This window comes from Phyllostomus hastatus, unplaced genomic scaffold (genome assembly GCF_019186645.2).
Source record: "Phyllostomus hastatus isolate PE091 unplaced genomic scaffold, TTU_PhHast_1.1 phas_scaffold_317, whole genome shotgun sequence".
NCBI lineage: Eukaryota > Metazoa > Chordata > Mammalia > Chiroptera > Phyllostomidae > Phyllostomus > Phyllostomus hastatus.
In genome coordinates, this window is record NW_025334023.1 from 4,347,075 (window position 1) to 4,362,129 (window position 15,055).

The 15,055-nt window shown below is 37.5% G+C and overlaps 1 protein-coding gene across 2 annotated transcripts in view; it reads left to right on the plus strand.

Moving 5' to 3' along the window:
* The window catches only part of UVRAG (UV radiation resistance associated), a 292,940-nt gene that overhangs the window by 129,906 nt on the left and 147,979 nt on the right, over positions 1-15,055 (plus strand). For both annotated transcript variants that reach the window (XM_045818150.1, XM_045818151.1), the window contains one exon: positions 14,290-14,416. In XM_045818150.1, the coding sequence (XP_045674106.1) occupies positions 14,290-14,416 (127 nt within the window). The remainder of the gene's footprint in view (positions 1-14,289; positions 14,417-15,055) is intronic.

The window sequence follows — 15,055 nt, forward strand, 5'->3', positions numbered from 1 at the left end:
TATTTCTGGATTCTCTGTTTTGCCCCATTAGTCTGTATGCCTGTCCCTCACCAATACCATACTCTCTTATTATTATAGACTCATTGTCTTAAAACCAGACAGGGTGAGTCCTTTAACTTTGTTCTTCTTTTAAAAAACTCCTATATGTTTTCTAGTTTCTTTGCATTTCCAAGTGAATTTGAGAATCAACTTGTCAGTTTCTAGCAAAAAAATTTTAAAGAGCCTGCTGGGATTTTGATATGGATTTGTAGATCAATTTGTAGAGAATCGCATCTTAACTCTCAAAGTCTGCAATCCATGAACATGGCATATATCTCCTTTATTTAGATTATTTTTAATTATCTCAATGATATTTTGTATACTTCACTGTAGTGATTTTGGACATATTTTGTTACTATTTTATGGAAAGGTTTTTGGGCATGATTACAAATGGGATTGTTTTTGAATTTTTGTTTCTCATTTGTTGCTACTGTGTAAGAATAAAATTTATTAAACTCATCTTGCAATGTTGTTATTAACTTTTTAGTTCTGGTTGTTATTTTGTGGATTTCTTGGGATTTACATTGGACCTACAAACATGGACTGCTTTATGTGCTTCATTGAATATTTCTGCCTTGTTCCAATAGCTAAGACATATAGGTGCAGTATTGAATGAAAGTGATAAAGGTGGAAATTTTTTCCTTGTTCTTGTTTATAGGGGAAAATGATCCATCCTTTCTCCAGTAAATACCTACAATATTAGCAATGCCTTTTATTGGTTTTAGGAAGTTCCCTTGTATTCCTAATTCCTGAGAGTTTTTATCGTGAATGGATGTTGAATTTTATCAGGTGCTTTTCATGCACCTGTGGAAATGCTCATGTGATTTTCTCCATGATTCTGTTGTTATGGTGAACTACACTGATCTAATTTTAAATGTTTAACTGGCATCGCACTTCTGGAATAAACCTGAATTCATTATGAAACAATAATCTTTTTTGTATCTTGTTGGATTTGATCTGGTAATAATTTAAGGATTTTTGTGCCTATACTTATTAGGGATATTGGGATGCATTATTTTAAGTTACTTTATCAGATTGGTGTTAGGATTGTGGTGGACTGACAAAATTACCTGGGCAGTATTCCCGTTTCCTAGTCCATCTTGACCAGAAGCAGAAGGCTCCTGGATTTTTAATATTTTTTAGTACTCTGCTGAGGTTTTCGATCTTTTTTTTTTTTTAAGATTTTATTTATGTTTAGAGAGGGGTAGGGAGGGAGAAAGAGAGGGAGAGAAGTGTTCATTGTATACATGCCGCAACCCAGCATGTGCCCTGACCAGGAATTGAACCAGGAACCTTTCACTTTGTGGGAGGACACCTAACCAACTCAGCCACACCAGTCAGAGTGATATTAATTCTCTTTTTATGCATTATGAGAATGCATAATGCTTTTTATGCATTATGCACTTATTCTTACTCAGCACATTTAAATAGTGGCTTTCGAGTTTCTGTCTAATATTACGAACATCTGGACCATCTCGAAGTTGGCCTATGTTGGTTGTCTTTTCTCTAGAGAGTAAGGCACATTTTCCTGGCTCTTCATATATTGGGTAATAATGTATGGTATCTGGGACATCGCATATATAATTGTGCAGAATCTCTGGATTTTCTTCCTTCACTCTAAAGAATGGAGAAGTTTTTATTTCAGCAGGTAGTTACTGTATTTTGCCATGTATAATAAACATCCACATTTTTGGCCCAAACTTTCAGGAAAAAATGTTTTGTTTTAACTTTTAATTCAATATTTTATTTGTATATAAAACTGATGATCATATTCCAGGGTATTATTTTGCATATGGATATCATTGGTTTCTAGAGTTATACTTTTAATGCATAAGAATAAAAGAGTGAAAAACATTTACATAGGTACAGAATTAGCACTACCCATTTATAATGTGCATCCTTTTTTCCCTGAAAAATTTGGGGGAAAAGGTGCACATTATATGTGGCAAAATATGGTAACTTGGTTAGGCTCAGATTTTAGTTCAGTCCTTTTACCCTGAAGCCCAGAAAGCATGGGAACTTGCCACACATATGTGCATGTGTGTATTGCTGAGGGTTCAGTCAGGGGCTCCATGGTATTTAAACAGAACAGGGACCTGGTCCCTGGAGTCCTGCATTCTGGTGCCCTTGGTGCCTCGCCTCTCCTCCTGATGATGCCTCTGGCCGGAGAGCAGAAAGCCATTTTTCTGCTGGTGTTCCACTGTAGCCACCTGCAGGGCAAAGCCACAGAAAAGGGGGAGCTGGCTCTGTGTTTTGATTGCCTACCCTAGGTTCTGAGTCTCTCTGATCTCTCCAGAAGCCTCAAGTAGTAGCTGTTAGTATTTTATCTAGAGTTTATAGGAATTACTTGTGGGGAGCCAGTTTGTCAGGGGCTCATTCTCTTATACCAGAAGCAGAACTCCTGTGCATTTTATTATGATACACAGTTTGCTCCCTAGCTGGACCTGCGTTCTAGCTGAGAGTGCCATGGAATTTATGAAATTAATGGATTGGATTAAATATTTTCTAAGGAAATTTTTCCCTTTCTTAGTGGTCAAGTAGGTGCAGGTGCAATAGAAACAACTTATACATGACATTTAAAAGCATATTTGTTGACTTATAGGGCAACTGCCAATTTTTTTCAGATTGTTAATTATTTTCAGTTTTGGTGGGGAAACTAATGTGGATGAGTATGCCCCACACTTTTTGGTCTGAAGACCTCTTTACACTCTTAAAAATTGTAAAGACCTCATAGAACTTAGGATTTATCTATTGATAATGTCTAGGTTAATAAAAGACCAATGAATTTTCACATTTACTTCTGCACTCAATCTACTGTGATATCACAAATCTTGTAGACTCTGTAAAACTGTACTATACAGTTAGGAGAAAATGAGAGTGGAAAGGGAGATAATGGCCTAGTATTATTATGAAATATTTTCGATGCCACAGACTATGAAGCAGTCTCAGGAACCCTCATGGTTTTCTGGACCAAGCTCTGAGAACTTTTGCTTAAGGCTTTTTAGCTCCAATGTGATCTGTGAGAACAAAATTGTTTCCTTTATTATATCATGTCATTCTGAAATGAATCTTTAACATTACTCATCACTGCCCCTGTAAATACCCATGAATAGGAGTGTGTGCGCTTGCGAATAGATGAATGTATCAGTGATTTTCAGATAAGAGAGTGTTGTATAAAAATCCCTAAAATCCAAGTAAAAGTGATTCATCGGAGGTAACGCATGTGACATTAACTATACTTAGAGTGAATAGCCAAATAGAACCCAGAAACCCATTAGAAGATACTTAATGGGAGACTAGGATATTGGAGCACTTGCCTTAGATGCATTGGAAAGGACCAGAACCAGATCCCCTGGGCAGGGTGTGTTTACTCTCCTTGTCAGAAATCGGAGCCAACAATGTTCGTTTTGAATGACTTGATGTGTTTCTGTAAATGGGCCAGTTTCTGCACATGGACCATAACACAAACACACTACACACATGCCTTCCTGTGTTAGTTTAGTATTTAGATTAACTTGTATCCTTCGTTCTTTGATTTTAGAAAACATATTCTTATTTGGGCAGTACCCTGGAGTAGAGCAGATTGGTGTGTCTCTGTGTTCTCTGAAGAGGGGTTTTTAAATTATTATTATAATTTTATTTTTTCCACTGCCCAGGTAGAATTCAGTTTATATATTCTGTGCAAAAGTTCAAGTTAAGGATATTGAATCCTTATCTCTTTGTTGAAAATGTTGCTTCCTAAGATTTTACATATTCTTTCCTCAGTGTTGTAAAAATACCCTAGGGCTTCCTGATCACACTGTTGGCAGGAAAGCAGATTTCTCCTTGGTTCTTTTTTCTGTAAACTCGTGGACTTTAGTCTCTGTTTGTACAGTGGGTTGGCAGGGGGAAATGGCTTTTGTCTCCATTAGATCCAAGCTATTAGACAGCAGAGACCACTCCTCATTCATCCAGAAGCACATAGTAGGCTCTTCATTAAATATTTGTTTTGTTCAGAAATTGATTAGCAACATTTCATATTTCATTGAGTTTTCCAGTCAAATATAATGATGATTGGAAATAAGCTTTTCTGCTTGTTTTCTTGGCTTGAATGTCTTTAACAGATCATGCCATCTGTTTAGAATCAGTATTTCAGAGATGAGGAAAAAACCATTTGGGTGAGAAATGATAGCTATAAAGTACTTTCCACACAACTGCCACAAGTCATTTTCCATGCCGATTCCTTCAACAAGGTCACATCTCACTGAGAGTCTGTGTTTCCTCATTCTCTGTGAATCAAATAGAGATGCTGACTCTTTCCTTTTAAAGGTTTCTATCAGCTTATGTGGGATAAGTAACCTATTCAGTTTACTTAATGAATGGATTTTTTTGTTACAGTTTTAATTAGTATATATCTGAGGACAGAGGCAAGAGTTTACTGGGCTTGTTCTTTCGTTAAGATTTATGTTATGGAAAATCAAGGAAAGTATTTATTGGCACTGTTGACAACCACCAGGAAAGAAGGGCACATGCATTTATAATGCAGTAATTGTGTATGAACGTAACAGGGAATATTGAGGTCCCCAAAATGAAAAGTCCTCCACTAACCTGGCTGGGGGGAGGGGTAGCTGAGCAGGGCCCTTAGGGGTTACTTTGCATATCTAAAGAACTTGGCCAGTGTTTTAGTAATGCTGATAGCTGTGCCTGCCTCTCTCAGAGCCAGAGCGATGGGTGTGACTCTGACTCACAGGGCTGCTGAAGGTGGTCCCTTGGTTATTGCCCTGCTCCCTCAGCTTGAAGGTAGTTCCTACGTCATTGGATCCAGCCTGCTGGGACTAACAGTGGCAGCTGAGAAAGGGAGAAGAAACGGGAGTACTGGCTGGTGTAAGGAGTTAGTGGGAGGAGTTGGAAATGGGGTTATGGAGGAACCTCTGTCCCAGGAAGATTTAAACTCAAGAGCAGGGCAGCTGTGCTCTCTTAACCGTGTGGCCTGGGAAGGAGAAATACTCTTGACCATGTGGCTTGGAATCTGTCTTGGCCATGGATTTGAAAGGATGCGGAAGGACCCTCACTGGCCCACCATCCAGAGGGGCCAGGTGATTTTGGGTTAAGAGCAGGAGCCTAGCTGAACATGGACAACTGGAAGGAGCTGGAACATTAAAAAGGGAATCTGCCTAGCTAAGCTACAGACTTCTATTTCTATTCCTGAGAGATGGTACCTCTGAGTGGCCTGATTTGGCAAGGAGAGGCAGGACTGTGTGTGTGTGTTTGTGGTTGTTTCTTTTGTTCTTAAGGGAGTGGGATTTAATGGAAAAATTCTGTCATTATTTTAATCCTCTATAACTTTTGAATGAATAGTTCCTTTCCTTTCATAAGACTTTGGCATTGGACGTCATGGTTTTTGTTTATTTTGCCCCCCCCCCCAGCGGTGGGTGATAGAACCCAGAGTGGTTCTGTTTAATGAATGCAAACATGTGTAGGCACATATATGTTCGTTCTGGGGGTAGGTTTTCAGATTTTATCTGGAGGCAAATTCTGGCAAGGTATTTGAATTAAAAGGGAGTCTGAATAAAATTCAAACCATGGTTTCATAGGTTTAAGTGGAAAATATTTTTATGGAACGATGAGTTAAAAAACTTATTTAACAAAATTGATTGTATCTCTGGTAGAATGTGTCCAAGATTTGTTTTATTAAATGAACATCCAATAAAGTCAACTTTTTGGGAAGTATAAAAATAAATTTTATTATTTAGAGTAGTTTTAGGTTTACAGAAATACTGTGCATAAAATGCATAAAGTTCCCACTTCTCTTCTGCCCCCCAATTTTGTTGTTGTTCCCGTCTTACATCAGAGTGGCGCATTTGTTATAGTTGTTTAGTGAGTATTAATACAGTATTACTAACTAAAGTCCATCGTTTCCATTAGGTTCACTCTATGAGTTGTACGGTCTGTGGGTTTTGACAGTTGCACAATGTTGTGTATCTACCAGTGTCATCCAAAATATTTTCGCTGGTCTGAAAGTACTTTGTTCCATCTATTCATCTTTTACCCCCTCTGTTGGAGTCCCTGGCAACCACTGATCTTTTTACTGTTTCCATAATTTTGCCTTTTCCAGAATGTCATATCATTGGAATTACACACATAGTATATAGCTCTTTCAGATTGGCTTCTTTTATTTAGCAATATGCAATTAAATTTCCTTCTTATCTTCCATCACTCATCCTTTTTATTGAGAACACTGAAAAAGACTACGTTGTTCAGGTACAACGCAGTTGACCTGTTGACCTATTGAAGTACATCTTGGTTGCTTCCAAATTTTGGCAATTATGAATAAAGCTGCTGTAGAGGTTCATGTGTAGGTTTTGTGTGGACATAAGTTTTAACTCATCTGGGTAAATATCTAGAGGGCAATTGTTGGATCATATAGTAAGCCTATGTTTTAGTTTAACAACAAACTGTCGGATGGTCTTCTAAATTGACTGAACACATTTTGAATTGCTGCTAACAATGAATGAAAATTTCTTTTGCTCCATATCCTTGCCAGCGCTTGGTATTGTTAGTGTTTGGAATTTTTAGTAATTTAATAGGTGTGTAGTAATATCTAATTGTTGTTTTAATTTGTAATTCCCTGATGACATATGTTGAGCATCTTTGCATATGCTTATTTGCCATCTGTATATTTGTTTTGGTGAGGTGACAGTTTATAACTTTTGCCCATTTTTTATTTGGGCTGTTCATTTTATTGTCGAGTTTTTAGAGTTCTTTATATATTTTGGGATCCTACTTCTTTATCAGATAAGTGGTTTTCAATTTTTTTTTCCCAGCTGTGGCTTGTCTTTATTCTCTTGATAGTGATTTTTGTAGTGCATAAGTTTTTAAAAAAATTCCATCCTTTTTAAAATTATAGTATTTTATCTGAAGGTACACTAAAATTAACCATTTGCTTTTATTATGTGATTGTGAAATATCAACTGTACTGCATCCAAGAAAGAACCAATAATTAGTTTTATAACATTAAGATAAAGTCATTTATAAAGACAGTATCAATTAAGGCTTCCTTACACTTAGGACTAATCCATTGTATACTAGATCTTAAAAGCACAATTCCAGAATAAGTGCAGGCTGTGTATAGATTTTAAAAAGTACAAGGAGTTCATTGGCTATGCTATACCAAATGGATAAAAACTAAAATAGATTTTATACTGTGTCTCTATAAATAGATAAATAAATAAATAAATAAATAAATCCTATCTTTTACCCTGCATATGTGCTTAGATTCCTTGTACATATAACAGAACACTCCATTCCATTCACTGGATGAACTCTTTTGAAAAAGATTGAAAAGATTTGATAGTCAACTCCCAAATGTTATGCTTATTTTTTCAGTCAATTTAGACATTGAATACTAAAGTAAAAAGTCAAGAAAGGATACAAAGTCTTGAAGAACTCTGGCAAATTGCATACATCCCAGTTGCTTTTGGTTTCCCATCTCTGCTTTACATCCCTATGCAAATCTCATCTTTTTTGGAGCAGTCTGAACTTTCAGCTTCCCTTTTGGCTTTTATGAAGTTATGGCAGGCGATTGCTTTGGCAGTTTTTATACCAGTCTTTTGGATAGGTAGCTGGTTGCTGAGTTCTTTAGCCTTCTCAGTGTTCCACTCTTCCACAGCCAGGTCTGTGCTTCTCGTTTGTTGTTTTCTCTTCTTTTTAACAGGGGCTTCAAACCGTCATTGACTCTAAAATGCGAAGTAAGTTCCATCCACTGGGTTTTCCTTGAGGACTATGAGTTTCTTCTTCATTCTTCAGTTTACCTTTTCTGGAGCATTTTCTTTTCCCTTCTGAATTTTGAAGTTGAGGTTTTCTGTTCGGGGTATTTTTATACAATTGTTGAAATTTATTCCACGTATGTAAGGGCATTCCAGAAGGACACTTTTCATGTGCATTTACTTTTTCCTCTGCTTCAGTGTTTGGTCCATCTCTAGGGAAATCTGAGATCTCTGTTTTTGTAATGGTCCCATCTTCTTGATCTTCCTGTAAATTAAGTCCAGAGTTCTCTAATGTGTCTTCATCTTCAGAATGAAACTCAACTTACCTTTCATTTAGGCCAGGAGGTAGCAGCCCACTCCTTTCTTTCCTTTGGTCAGGAGCCGCTGCCTAGCAGCCATCTTCAGTGTAGACAGGACGTAAGTTTTAACTTTAATGAAGTCCAACGTATCAGTTTCTTCTTTTATGGATCACACCTTTGGTGGTGTATATAAAAAGTCTTCTCCAAGCCCAGCTCACCTAGAGTTTCTCTAATGTTATCTTCCAGAAGTTTTATAATATGTTTTTAGTTCACATTTTAGGTCTGTGATCCATTTTGAGGTAATTTTTATGAAAGGTGAAAGGTCTATATCTAAATTTTTTGTTTTGCTTTGCATGTGGCTGTCCAGTGGTTCTAGCACCATTGGGTGAAAAGCCTGTCTTTTCTCCATTGAATTGCTTTTGTTCTTTTGTCAAAGATTAGTTGACTATATTTTATGTGTATGTATTTCTGGACTCTATTTTGTTTCATTGACTTATTTTTGTACATACCACATTGTCTTGATTACTGTAGTTTTATAATAAGTCTTGACATTGGATGGTGACAGTCTTCTCATTTTATTCTTTTCCTTCGGTATTGAGTTGGCTGTTCTGAGTTTTTTGTTTTTTATTTTGTTTTGTTTTTTGCCTTACTCTATAAATTTAGGATTAATTTCTTGATATCCACAAATAATTTGTTGGTTTTTCACTGAATCTTTAGATCAAGTTGGGAAAATTTGACATCTTAATAATATTGTTTTGTATTCATGAACGTAGGCAATCTCTCTGTTCGTTTGAATCTCCTTTGATTTCTTTTATCAGAGCTTTGTAGTTTTCCTCATATAACTCTTATACATATTTTTTAGGTTTATAACAAAGTATTTCATTTTTTTATGCAATGTAACTGATGTTGTGTTTTTAATTTCAAATTTCAGTTTCTTACTGTTGCATAAGAAAGCAATTAAAAAAAGAAAGGAAGAAAGAAATTGACTTTTGTATATTAACCTTGTGTCATGCAAACTTGCCATAATCTCTTACTAGTTCCAGGAGGTTTTTCTCTTCCCCTCCCCCTCCCTTTTCTCTTCCTCCTTTTCATTTGCTGAGAGTTTTTAATTTTTAATCATAAATGGGTGTTGAATTTTGTCAAAACTGTTTCAGCATCTGTTGATATAATCATATGGTTTTTCTTCTGTAGCCAGGTTCATGTGGTGAATTTAATTAATTGATTATTGAATGTCAAACTTACCTTGCATATCTGCATAAATTTCATTTGGACATGGTATATGATTCTTACACATTGTTGGATTTGATTTGCTAATATTTTCTTGAAGAATTTGCTTCTATGTTCATGTGAGATATTGGTCTATAATTTTCCTATCTAATTATGCCTTTTTCTTGTTTTGGTGTTAGGGTGATGCTGGCCTCATACAATGAGTCAGGAAGTTCTTCCATATTTTGGAAGAGATTTTATTGAACTAGCATTATTTCTTTTTTTTAAATATATTTTATTGATTATGGTATTACAACTATCTCAAATTTCCCTTTTGTCCCCCTCTGCTTGGTTCCCCCCTTCCCTCCAGCGATCCCCACCTTAGGTCTTGTCCATGGGTTGTGCATATAAGTTCTTTGGCTTCTCCATTACCTATACTGTTCTTAACATCCCTGTATCTATTATGTACCTACTCAGTTATGCTTCTAAATCCCTATGCCTTTTCCCATTTTCCCCCTTTTCTTTCCCAGCTGATAACTCTCCAAATGGTCTCCATATGTCTGATTGTATTCCTGTTCTAGTTTGGATAGTTTTTGTTTTTTAGATTCAATTTGTTGATAGTTGTGAGTTTGTTGTCATTTTAATGTTCATAGTTTTGATTTTTTTCCTAAATAAGTCCCGTTAATGTTTCATATAATAAGGGCTTAGTGATGATGAACTCCTTTTGCTTTACCTTATCTGGGAAGCACTTAATCTGCTCTTCACTTCTAAACAATGATTTTAGTGGATAGAGTAATCTAGGCTGTAGGTAGGTCCTTGCTTTTCATCACTTTGAATGCTTCTTGCCATTCCTTTCTTGCCTGCAAAGTTTCTTTTGAGAAGTCAGTAGATAGTCTTATGGGAACTCCTTTGAAGATAACTCTCTGCCTTTCTATTGTTGCTTTTAAGATCTTCTCTCTATCTTTAATCTTTTGTATTTTAATTATGATATATCTCAGTGTGGTTGTCTTTGGATCCAACTTGTTTGGGACTCTCTGTGCTTCCTGGACTTGTATGTCTAATTCCTTTGCCAAATTAGGGAAGGTTTTTTTCATTATTTTTTCAAATACATTTGCAATTTCTTGTTCTTTCTCTTATCCTTCTGGCACCCCTATGATTCCAATGTTGGCCCTTTTGGAGATGTTCCAGAGTCTTCTTAAATTCTCTTTGTCCTTTTAAAATTCTTCTCCCTTCATTTTTCTCTGGTTGAATGTTACTTCTTTCTTAAATTCCAAATCATTGCTTTGAATCTCAGCTTCCTTCCCTTCACTGTTGGATTTCTGTGGATTTTTCTTTATTTCCCTTAGGAGGGCCTTCATTTCTTCTGCCATATTCAATGAGATCTTTGAGCATTCTGACCATCAGTGTTTTGAACTCTGCATCTGATAGGTTGGCTATCTCTGCATCGCTTAGTTCTTTTCCTGGGGCCCTGTTTCTTCATTTGGGCCATATTTTTTTGTCTCCTGATTTTGGCTGCCTCCCTGTGTCTGTGTACTAGGTAGAGTTCCTTTGGTTGTTTTAGGGTACCTGTTAAGTAGTGTGGGGTGGACCCCTGGATATTCACCTAGGCGGAGCAACCGTGGCTCTGTGTGTTTGAGAGGGGTCAAAGAGGGGACAGTGCTTCTGCTGGCTGACTTCTGGGGACTTGCCTGGCCCTCGCCCCATTTCTAGTCACTTCACCCACTTCCTGCATGTGACTGATGCCCCTCTAGCTGCTGTTGTGGTTGTAGTTCCCAGGGTGGGTGGGCAGGTTTGCATGCTTTTTTATTTTCTTTTAGATTTTATTTATTAATTTTTAGAGAGGGGGAGGGAGGGAGGAAAAGAGGGAGAAAGACATTATTGTGTAGTTGTCTCTCACATGCCTCTTACTGGGAACCTGGCCCGCAACCCTGGCTTGTGCCCTAGACTAGGAATGAAACCATCGACCCTTTGGTTCTCAGGCTGACACTCCACTGAACCACAGCAGCCAAGGAGGGTTTGTGTGTGTTTTGGGCTCTCCTGAGACATCGGCAGTTTCTTCCACTGCCCCAACCCTCACTGGGTTTACAGCCAGGATTTAATGAGACTTTCTTTTTCCCCTGGCGCTGGGCAGTTGGCCTGGGGCTGAGCTGGCTTGCTCACAGGGTGATTTTTATCCACCACACGTGAATGTGGGGCTGCCCGTCCTGCAGGCCGCCACCGCCTCACAGCCTCTCCACCCTTGCTTCCCAACACACCGAGTCCTCTTTTCCCGGATACTCTGCCTCAGCCCTCCCTACCCCTCTGGATGAATATAGCTTCTTTAAATCCTTGGTTGTCAGACTTCCATACAGTTCTGGGTGATTTTCTGGGAATTGTGGGTGTTTTTCATTTTTAGTTGTGTTCCTTCTTATGGTTGTACAGTGAGGGTGAATAGTGTCTACTTATGCCTCCATCTTGACCAGAAACTCCTAAAGAACTAGCATTATTTCTTATTTAAATGTTTGCTAAAATTCACTTGTGAAACTTTCTGGGCCTGGTGCTTTCTGTTTGGGAAGATTATTAAATAAATAAATAGTATGTGTATATATATATATATTTACACATTTATTTCTCTCCCCCCCCAGATTATCTGTTTTACCTAGAGTTAGTTTTGTTAGATTGTCCTTAAAGCAGTCCATTTAATCTAAGTTATCAGATTTGTGGGCATAGAATTATTTATAATATTCTTTATTCTTTTAAGGTCCATGGGATCCATTGTAATAGTCCCTTTTCATTCCTTATGTTAGTAACTCATGTCTTCTCTTTTTTTTACTTGGTGATCCTGGCTAGAGTTTCATCAGTTTTATTGGCCTTTTCAAAAAACAAACAAACAAACAAACAAACCACCCAGCTTTTATTTATTTTGTTGTTTATTTTTGTTATTTTCTCCACTGAATTTACTCTGTTCAGAGTTCACTAACTTCTTGAATCTTTAAGATTTATTTCTTTTGCCTAATTTGGGAGGCTTTAACCATTACTTTAATGAGTGCTTTTTCATTCCTGCCTTCTCTCTCTTTCCTCCCAGTACTTGATGATATAAGTGATAGATCTTTTGGTGTAGTTCCACAGATCCCTGAGGCTCTGTTCATTTTTTACAGTCTATTTTCTCTGTTGTTTACACCAAAATTAGACAGTTTCTATTCTATCTTTCAGCTTAAAGATTCTTTTTTTCTATTTCCTACATTCTGCTCTTGAGCTCATCCACTGAGTTTTTTATTACAGCTATTGTTTGTTCTACACTTTCTCTTTGGTTCTTTTTTTAGGTCTTATCTTTCTTTCTTTTTTTACTGACACTTTCTATTTCTTGGCCAAGATGTTCTATTTTTCCAGTTTTTTCAAGCATGTTCTTAATTGCTGTTGAAGCATTTTTATGATGGCTGCTTTCAGGTCCTTGTCAGAAAATTTTAACAATCTGTCATCTCATTGTTGGCATCTGTTCATTATCCTTTTGCATTTATTTGATGTCTTTCTGGTTTTTGGTATAAGTAATTTTTTATTGAAACCTATATATTTTGGGTATTATATTATGAGTCTCTGGATTTTATTTAAACCTTCTGTTTTACCTGGCTTCCTCTGACACCTCTCTCTGTCCCTGGTAGGGGAAGGGAAAGGTGGCATCTCATTACCGCCAGGTCGGTGTAGAAGCTCAGGTTCTCATACTGCTTCCATTGATGCTCATTGCTGCTGGTTAGCAGTGGGAGTTTCAGCTGTCCACTAGACCTCACTGGTACTTACCTGTGGGAGGCGTTGGAGTGCCTTGATACTGCCTGCTATGGCTTCCACTGGTATCATGAGGGATAGAGTGGCCTATTAGTGTTCCTCAGTAGTAAGATTTTTGACTGACTACTAGGCCTTCTCTGATATCACCCAGCAGGGAGGGTGAGGGTTCTCCTGTGATTGCTGCAAGTCTAGGCTCCGCCTGTGGTGTCTGCTACCACCATGCGGTCTTAGTTGCTTACCACGTGACAGGGATGAAAGCTCAGGTCTCTACTTGGCCTTCTCTGGAATCTGCGAGATACTAGAGCATCTTGGTTCAATAATTTGACAGGGATGGAAAAGAAATCTACCCTTTGTTACTGTGGATTTGCCTATTCTGGACATTATTTCATATAAATGGAATCTGTAACCTTCTTAAACTGGCTTTTTTCAGTTAACATAATGTTTTCAATGTTGTGGCATATGTCAATACTTCATTTCTTTTTATTGCCAAATAATATTCCATTGCATAGATATGGCACATTTTATTTCTCTGTCAGATGATGGACATCTGGATTGATTCCACTGTTTGGCTGTTATGAGTAATGCTGCTGTGAACATTAATATTCAGGTTTTTGTGTAGACATGTTTCTGATTTTCTTTCTTTTCTTTTTAAGATTTTTAAATTTATTTATTTTTAGAGAGAGGAAGGGAGGGAGAGAGAGAGAGAGAAACATCAGTGTGTGGTTGCCTCTCACGTGGCCTCCATTAGGGACGTGGCCTGCAACCCAGGCATGTGCCCTGACTGGGAATCGAACCTGCAATGCTTTGGTTCACAGCCCGCACTCAATCCACTGAGCTACGCCAGCCAGGGCGTTTCTGATTTTCTTGGGTATACACACCTAGAAGTGGGATTGTTGGCTTCTATGGTAAACTCTTTTCTTAACATTTGAGAACTCCATTTTTTTTCTGTTATTCTTTTTTATCTTATTGTATTGTGAAGTTAGGAAAGAGGCCTAAGATACCATGTGGTCTCTTTTGGGTTCTTAGAAACAACTGTCTCCAGGCTTTAGATTTATTTTTTCTCTTATTCTTTGCTTCCATCTGTACTCTTACCACTGAAATTATAGGTACTGATAGTTAAGTTACTCAATAGATGTTTAAGTTAGATGAGTATCAAAGTGCTTTAAACCATTATGCATGCATAATTATTCATAGTCATGATGTTTATATTCATAAATTTACCTGTGCCTTTAATTACTTAGAAAAAAGAAAGTGAATGCCTGCAATTAAAAATTTTGGTGCTTCGGAATGAACTGGAAAGACAAAAGAAAGCTTTGGGACGGGAGGTGGCGTTACTGCATAAGCAGCAAATTGCACTGCAGGACAAAGGTAAGTAAGAACACCTTACAGAGAGTCTAACCTCCACGTTTACATTTTCCTTCCTTCTTCCTAGGCTCAAATAGTCATCTTTGTATAAATGTGCTGGTGTAACTTAAAAACTTTTGAGGTATTTTGAAGTTGATTCACCCAGAAAAATGTACGAATATATGCACACACACTATATTTCAGAATCTTGATCAAGAAACAGAGCATTACAAGGACCCCAGAATCTCAGAAACTTCCTCATAATCCCATCCATTCTGTACATCTCCAGCTGGACTAACTGCTGCCTTATTTACTATACCAAAGATTGTTGGGTTGTTGTCTTTTTTTAAAGATTTTATTTATTTCTTTTTAGAGAGGGTGGGGGAGGGAAGAAATATTGATGCACGAGAGAAACATTGATCTGCTGCCTCTTGCAAGCCACCAACTGGGGGCCTGACCTGAAACCCAGGCATGTGCCTTGACCAGAATTGAACCAGCAACTCCCCGGTTTTCAGGAAGACGTCCAGTCCCCTGAGCCACACCAGTCAGGGCCAAAGATTGGTTTTGCCTAATTCTGAGCTTTGTACAAATAGAATCCTATAATATATACATTTTATGTGCTGGTTTTAGTTTAACATTTGTTTGTAAAATTCATCCCTACCT